The sequence below is a fragment of the Triticum aestivum genome, chromosome 6B, assembly GCF_018294505.1.
Source record: "Triticum aestivum cultivar Chinese Spring chromosome 6B, IWGSC CS RefSeq v2.1, whole genome shotgun sequence".
NCBI lineage: Eukaryota > Viridiplantae > Streptophyta > Magnoliopsida > Poales > Poaceae > Triticum > Triticum aestivum.
Genome location: NC_057810.1, coordinates 262232164 through 262239835, shown reverse-complemented (window position 1 = coordinate 262239835; position 7672 = coordinate 262232164). Strand labels below are relative to the sequence as shown.

At 51.1% G+C, this 7672-nt stretch overlaps 1 protein-coding gene across 1 annotated transcript; it reads right to left on the bottom strand.

Annotated features, from left to right (window-relative positions):
* Nucleotides 1-796: 796 nt before the first annotated feature.
* On the bottom strand, nt 797-3827 carry LOC123139153 (early endosome antigen 1-like). The gene is made up of 3 exons (XM_044558952.1): nt 3624-3827; nt 3395-3413; nt 797-2457 (listed from the first exon to the last, which is right to left on the bottom strand). The coding sequence occupies exons 1-3, from the start codon at nt 3825-3827 to the stop codon at nt 812-814; spliced, it is 1869 nt and encodes a 622-aa protein (XP_044414887.1). The 3' UTR covers nt 797-811.
* Nucleotides 3828-7672: the final 3845 nt, after the last annotated feature.

Below are 7672 nucleotides of genomic sequence, written 5' to 3'. Positions count from 1 at the left end.
GCGCAGTGGGCGGCGGACGGGCGACACGTGGCGGAGGATGGTTGGACGCGGGCGGCGGCGGGATTCGTCCGGCGGCGGCCGGACGTGTCCGGAGGCGACAGGGAAGATTTCGTCTAGGGTTTGCCCGAAAAAATTCGGGGATGAACACATATTTATAGGTAGAGGGAGCTAGAAGACTTCAAATGGAGTGCGGTTTTCGCCCACACGATCGTGATCCGACGACGGAGAGCATGGAAGTGACTTAGATGGGTTATTGGGCTGTTTTGGAGGGGTGTTGGGCTGCAACCCAAAAGAGGCCTTTGCGGTTATGCGGTTAACCGTTGGAGTATCAAACGAGCTCCAAATTACTCGAAACTTGACAGGTGGTCTACCGGTGGTATACCAAGGCCACTTGGCAAGCCTCGGTCCATTCCGAGAACGTTTTAACACACGCACACGAAAAAAAACAAGAGGGGTGCGTCGGTGCACGTGGGAGTGTCGGATTGCAAAACGGACAACGGGGAAAATGCTCGAATGCATGAGACGAACACGTATGCAAATGAGATGCACATGATGACATGATATGCGATGCATGACATGAATAAAATGCAAAACAAAAGACAAAACCCAACCACGGAGGGAATACCATAGCACATAGTCGAAAATGGCAAGAGTTGGAGTTACAAATATGGAAAGTTACATCCGGGTGTTACAATCTCATCCTTCCGGGCGACATCGCTGTCCATAAATGTTCGAAAGATCAATCTGGTATATCTCTACTCTGAAGCTATCTTGGTAGAATTGGAAGACTACATGCTTCAGTTTGAAGCTATCATTCCTCAACATCGTTTATTATGTCATCAGTGACAATCTGTTTTGTCAATGAGAAGAGCCTAACTATTTCTTTTTCAGCTTCAAGAATCACATCCGTCTTCTTGTGTACTTCCATTTTAGGATCACATTTACTGATTTTCTGACTCTCTGATGCAACCAAGTCAATACCAGAATCAGCTTTGCCGTGTTTGAAGAAATCCTTAGTCATATCCGCAAGCTTCCTCAATGCAGTCGTAGCAGCAAGTGCTTCGACCTCCACAGCTTCAATTTGAAGCTCTGGGAGCTCCATCTCTCCTACAATGCCGTCCTCTGTTGTCTCACTGGAAAAACCAGCAAGTTCATTTGTGGCACTGGGATCCGGTAACTCTTCTAACTCACGTACTTCCCGCTCCTTCACATCCCACTTTCTAAGTACTGCCTTCAGCTCTTGATCTTTGGCATCAAGTGCTTCATGAGCAGCTCTCAACTCCATGTCCTTATGCCGCAAGCATTCTCTTAACATCTCTATGTCAGCCTCCAGTTGATTATGCTTATGCAAATTGGACTCGAGGGCTGTACCTGTGCTTGAAATTTCATCATCCAGTAATGCATAGATGTCCATTTCTCCGGCTTTTACGGAACTAGCAAGATCGCCAGTGAGATCAGCCATCCTTTGAACCATGGATTCAGCTTGCGAGCATCTGAGCCGTATGCTATCCAACTCACTCTCCAGTGTTTCTATATGTTGCTCTTTATCATGTAATTCAGTTCTAGCCTGAAGCAGTTGATCCTTCTTGCTATTTAGCAACTGCTGAAGCTCAGCAATTTCACTGCTGACTTCAGTTAGTCTGCTCTGTGTATCAGAAAGCTCTGAATCCTTTTCTTGAACAGCCAATTGAATAGACTCTACCTTTAACTTCATGTCTTGGACTTCCTGTCTGGCTTCTAACAGCTCAAACTCTTTTACTTTAACAAGTTCTTGTGATTTGGTGCACTCATTTTCTTTCTGAACAAGCTCCTTCTGAAGAAAGCCTACTTCTTCAGTTCTATGTTCTAAGCTCTGTTTTTCTTTGGCTAATTCGGCTTCTAGAGACTCGACCTTCTCCCTTTCCTGAAGTAACTGTGATTCAAGTTCATGACAACGAGACTGTGCGTAACTGAGCTCCTGTGTCTTCCCTTGAATCTCCAGTTTAGCAGCCTCCAAATCATGGGTGTAAGACATCAGTAATACCCTTTGGTCCTCGAGTTCCTGTACTTGTTCCTGCAACTGAACCGCTTGATCTTCTATTTGTCTGCGAGAGGAAGCGAAAGCATCTTTTGAAGAGATTAATTCAGAGCGTACAGCATCTAGCAGAGACCTCACACGTTTGAAGTCAGTGATAATACCATTGATATCATCTGTATCTTTGAATGCCAGTTGTGCAAGTTCCTTTAACTCTTGTTGTGCTGCTAACCATCCTAAACTCTGCTTCTCAAGTTCCTGTTCAGCAACTTTCAGTTTCTCTTCATTAGTTTTCCTCGATTCATTTGATACTGGGCGCGATCGGACGGCTGGCAATGCTCCTGCGGGGTGTGGAGGAAGGCGACGAGATACGAGGCAGAGGGAGTGCGGGAGATGAGGTGGTGGAACCGGCGCGCCCAGCCGCGTGCCCGCCCGCGTGTGGACTGCAACGTCGACCACGGGAGAAGCGTGAGAGAGAGCTGCGTCGTTTGCCTTCTACTGCTTTTCTTCCCCGTTCACTCGTCTTACTACCTTTTTTCTTTCTGTTCCAAATTTAAATACATTATATAACCGTGCACTCTTCTAGCTCTCTCAGGCCATTACCGTTTTTAGCCGTCGGATCTCAAGTAGTGGGTGTTTCTGGCCATTGGATCCTCCTCTAATCCTGCCTGGGCTTCCTTCGCTATGCAGGTCGCGCACATGGATTTGGCCGCTGCTCCCGTAACAAAATCCACCATCTGCTGTTAATTGGGCCTATTGGGCCTTCGGTCTGTAGTAATCGCTTTCGTGTCCATCATCAAACGAGAAAAAAAAATCATGGACCGCACACATGGGAACGAAGGAGGCGCGGGTTGGTCGACGCGATCTGTGCGAGGTGCTTGATGTTGTTGACCTTGCCGGCGGACGGACGTTTGCGGTCAGGATGAATCGTTCCTGCGAACCAAGAGACAGGGTGGGCAGGAGAGGACTCGTCGGGCAACGCCAAGGGGCGGTGACAAGGTAACGAATCGTCTCTGTCGATTGGGCTGGAGATTTTGGAGTAATTCTCCGTTGACGTAGCTCTTTATGTCAATTGATGTGTACCACTCGCGGGCGACGATAACTGCAGCTCAGTTACTCCTATTTTTTTTTTTTGAAACGAGGCAAAAGACTTGCCATTTTCATTGATTAAGAAGAAATAAGAATTGCCCGGTTAATTGACGGAAAACCGGGCTAAAACCAATACAACCCAACCCATATAACATGGGCACCACCGGCCAACCTGTCCACCGACATGAAACATGAGCTGCAAAGAAGAACGCCGGGGAGTCGCAAGCGTCATCGTCATCACCGGTTATCTCCGAACGGGCGACTCCGACTTCACCATAGAGCTCCACCAACAAGTCGCCCTCGCAAACAGCTACACAGAGCAAAGACGGCACATGCCAACAGATGGCCACACGCGCCAACAACCGACAACTTCGACTTTGACGACGAGCCTCACAAGGGAAATATGCAGGACTTGCGCGGACCGTGCCCTAAAGAGCACCTCGGGCACGCCGGGAAGATCCGACTACCAAAGCCCGAGCCGCGACCCAAGCTCCTCTTGACGCCATCATCGTTGCCAAACAGAAATCGGCGCCCCTGAAACGGCCGCCTCAGCAAACCACGCAGCGAAGATGTCGCCCTTCCACGCGGCGAAGATGCCGCCATCCCACGCGGCGAAGATGTCGCCCTTCCATGCGGCGAAGATGCCGCCATCCACCGGTCTCAGGTTGTAGCCGGCTCCAAGACGATGCCCCCAAGGAGGAAGAAGACGTGAAGACGCCTTCATCGCCCGATCCCGCAGATCAGAGGTTTCCCTCCGGAGCCAAGGCCGCGGGGTGAGGGGTGGAGCACCATACATCGACGACGCTTCCAGGAAAGAGCGCGACGCCCACAGGCGCCGCCGTCGCCAGCTCCGGCAAAGGCCAGAAGAAGGATTTCTCCCTGAGATGCTCGACCACCACCAGCCCGTACCGGCCAGCCACAGACCTCCATCAAGCCTCCCTAAAACCTCCACCAAACCAGCACCGCAGAGCACCGAGGGGAGCCTCCCGTCAGCGCCCGCCCCTGCCAAGGCCGTCCCGCGCGCCCGCCCGACCAGATGCCGGGCCCTGGACGCACACCACCGTCACCGCCATCGGGCCGACCTCACGTCGTCGCCCTCACCAGGCCTTGGGGCAGGAGGTCACCGCCGCCACGCCGCAGGAACCGCACCACGCGGAGACAACGAACAGGCTGCAGCAGAAAACCCCCGAAGAACGCCCGGATCCAGCCACGCCCGACCAGATCCAGCATCCGCCAGCCTCCCCGCCGGCCACCGAAGCACCACCGAGGCTCCCGCGCCGCCCAGCCGAGCAGGAATGGTGACCCATCGGGGAAGCGTCGAGATCCGGAGCACCACGCCCCCAAGCCGAGCGCCGCCAAGGGAGAGGCAGGAGCACCACCAGGCCTCGCCGCCGCGCCGCCCACGCGGCCGCAGCAGCCGACAACCGCCGCGAAGACCGGGCCACCGCCCGAGATCCAGAGCCGCCCGCGCCGCTGCGGGCCAGGAGAGCCCCGCCGCCGCCGTCCGCTGCGCGGGCTTAGCCCGGCCGCGTCATTCGGCGGCGGAGAGGGGAGGTGGAGGGGGCGGGGCGGGACGAGGCGCCGGCGGTGCTGGGCTCCGCCCGAGCCGCCCAGAGGCGACGCGGGGGACGGGAATTGAAAAGATATTTTCAGTTACTCCTAATATGGTCCTGCTTCCTCTTCATTCGATCCATGCGCGATTGGACGCATAGTGTCCTCCTCTCATGGCGACGGGGCCTCACACGGCGATGGGTGAGGAGGTCGGAACACGAGATTGACTTTGCCGCGTCAGTTTGGGGCCACTCCCCTCGTCGGCTTGCGCCACCGGCTCACTCTCGCAACACCATTCCAGCCTGTCCAGGCCGAGGTAGATGAGAAGGGATGTAGCTTTGTGCTACAGCGCCTCCGGTCAGTCTAGCTCGGTGACGCTACCACCGCTGCCTCAAGTTCTTCCAGCATTCGACATGGTGCCCCTTCGGAGTGGAACCTGGTGATACGAGGGACTTCGTCCGTGCAGTGTCGGACTGGTTGCCGGCTGCCGCCGCCGTCAATACAGGCGATCTGGACGTCGTGTTTGTATCGTCGGCTAAGCTGATTCTTGGGCTCCCCAACTTTTTAACACCAAGGTGCATCTCCCGTCTCTACTGTAAATACATAGCACCAAAGGATTGTTGCTTTTTTCCCTAGCTGAGAGGTGTTGGATGTTCAAGTGTTAGTACGTGATTTAAGTGCTATTCAGTATGATTGTGATAATCTGGATTCTGGAATGAGATGTCTTCCCCATACAAAATCAGTAGCTATGAAAGAAAAAGAAGCTACATCTTTGTTTTTTTAATGTAGTTTGCAAATAATCACCCTGATCTGTTGGTTCACACCAAGGTGTAAAAAACAGAGACTACACAGTCAGATTTGTGTTATTTTATATAGCAGCTGTGCTATATAAGATCTTTGGTTATGTGAAATTTCTGATGCTTCAAGTACAGGTAACTTCAGTATTATTAGTACGTACTATATGTACGAGGTATGAACCATGCAACTTTATATTTTTAATTTCTTGATGGAACTTTGATGCTGTGATGTTGCATGGCTGGTTGTTCATATTTAATTTTCAGTTCAATAAGGTAGCCGTGGTACAAATTGACTATGACCTTTTTTTTTTCTGCGGGGACAAATTGACTACTATGACTAATACCCAAGCCTCTATTCTAGGCAAGGTTTTTGCCTTGAGGTTCAGCCACTTGTGTGAAAAAGACCTATGGTGAATTTCGCATGTGACACGTTCTATTAGTTTGGTACCTGGTGGTGTAGAATTGCTTTGTGGATTCAGGGTTTCGTTTCAAATTTTTTGAACTGGTGTGGCACTCGGTTTGGTTGGCTTAGCATTTTTTCATTGCATGTGGGATAGGATGGTGTGGTTATTTTTCTTATATGGGTCGTCTCAATTCGTTTGTGCCCTTGTTGTTGTATGTGCCGTCGCTTTCGGTTGTTTGAACGTGATCGTTTTCCCCTTACCGTGCAGGTTTTAAAATTTTGCATTCCTTTGTTTGCAACTTTCTAGCATGGAATAGGTCGTCATGTGCTACAGTGCTTATACGTACGTGTTTGCGTTGCATGCATGCAGGCTAATTATGCGTTGCCGCGTGGTAGACCAATGCCAAACACTGCACACACGACACTTTGCTGGACGACACTTAGACGATGGCTAATCTAACAGGCTGGTGATGTTTAGCCTTGTGCTTTGAACGGTGGATATGGTATGTCGTCTGTATTTCGTGTGGTACATGTCGTGCATGTAGCAGTGCTCTAGACCAATTGCCATCATGCAGCGGGATCCGTGTTGTGAGTGTCCAGTGAGACGGTCGACCAATTGGAAGCAACCAGGAGATTTGCACTTGCCTCCATAAGCAAGACGACAGGAGGCATGGGCGGCATCATGCAGCGGTCGACCAACTGGAACTGATCGGCAGAATTGCACTTGCTCCCAGAAGCAAAACGACAGGAGATATGGGTGGAGCCATGCAGCGGGCCAGTGATATGAGTGGCCAGCGGCGATCGGTTGAAGCGGTTCGGTTGCACCGCCCGGATTTCTTGCGCGGTGTTCAGTCTGTCATTTTCACCATACAAGTTGTCGTTGCCGCTTTGATCGTTCTTTCTAGAGCATGTGCGTCCCTATCCGTCGGTGCTGATCTTCTCGTGTTTTCTGGAGTTGTCCCGCATGATATGGGGCTATAAATATGCTGCTTTCCCTCTTGTGTTGTTGCATGTGGTTTCATTTCTCTCCTAGTGCTTGATGGTTGCTACTTCATCCAGTCGTGATGGTTTGCGTCGTCCTGGCCGGCCTCGTGGCTCGCGTGGTCTTACGGTTGTTCGTCATGGTGGTTCGGGTCGGCGTGGTGCTTCTATTGATTCGTCGGATAGGCTTGCGTTTGCTCATCGCCGTCCGTCTTGTCGGCTTGGTCGTCGTGCGCGTGGGTCGCCTTCTTCATCTGCTTGCCCGTGTCGTCTTCTGTTTCAGTGGATATTGATATGCTATCTGGTTTGTCTCTTTTCTTTTTTCATTCGTTTGGTTTTTGCTGATATTGTGGACTAAATGTTGTGATTTGTTGTTGCAAGCAGGTAGTCGTGCCTCCGTTGCCTCTCGCAGGGAGGAGATTCGTTTGGGCAAGCGCCATGTTGATTGTTCTCTTGGTTTGTGTTTTTGGCACGATGAACTTTCATTTTTTTCCTGTTGTTTACCGTTGTTTAATTATGTGGTTCACTTTGCATACACAGATGTATCTTTCTGTGGGTCAGAGATGTGTGGGCCTGATGTTGTTGCTGTTGCTGCCTCTTTGCTTTCTATAGACTATGGTACCCTGTCGTTTTTTTGGTGCATATGAGGATCTGTTGCATGTGGCGACCGTGCATGTGTGTGCTTTCGTCAGTTGCACGTTGTGGTGTACAAAGTTACAAAAAAAATGCTGTTTGTGTTAGTTGCACCTCGTGGTGCAGAAAGTTGGAAACAAAATACCCAACCACCACTGCTGGGTCCGTACTAGCTTACGGGACATACCCAAATCAAGCGCAATG

Excerpts from the sequence above, each read along its gene's own strand:
- LOC123139153 (XM_044558952.1), bottom strand. The coding sequence starts at position 3,827 with ATGAAGGCGTCTTCACGTCTTCTTCCTCCTTGGGGGCATCGTCTTGGA.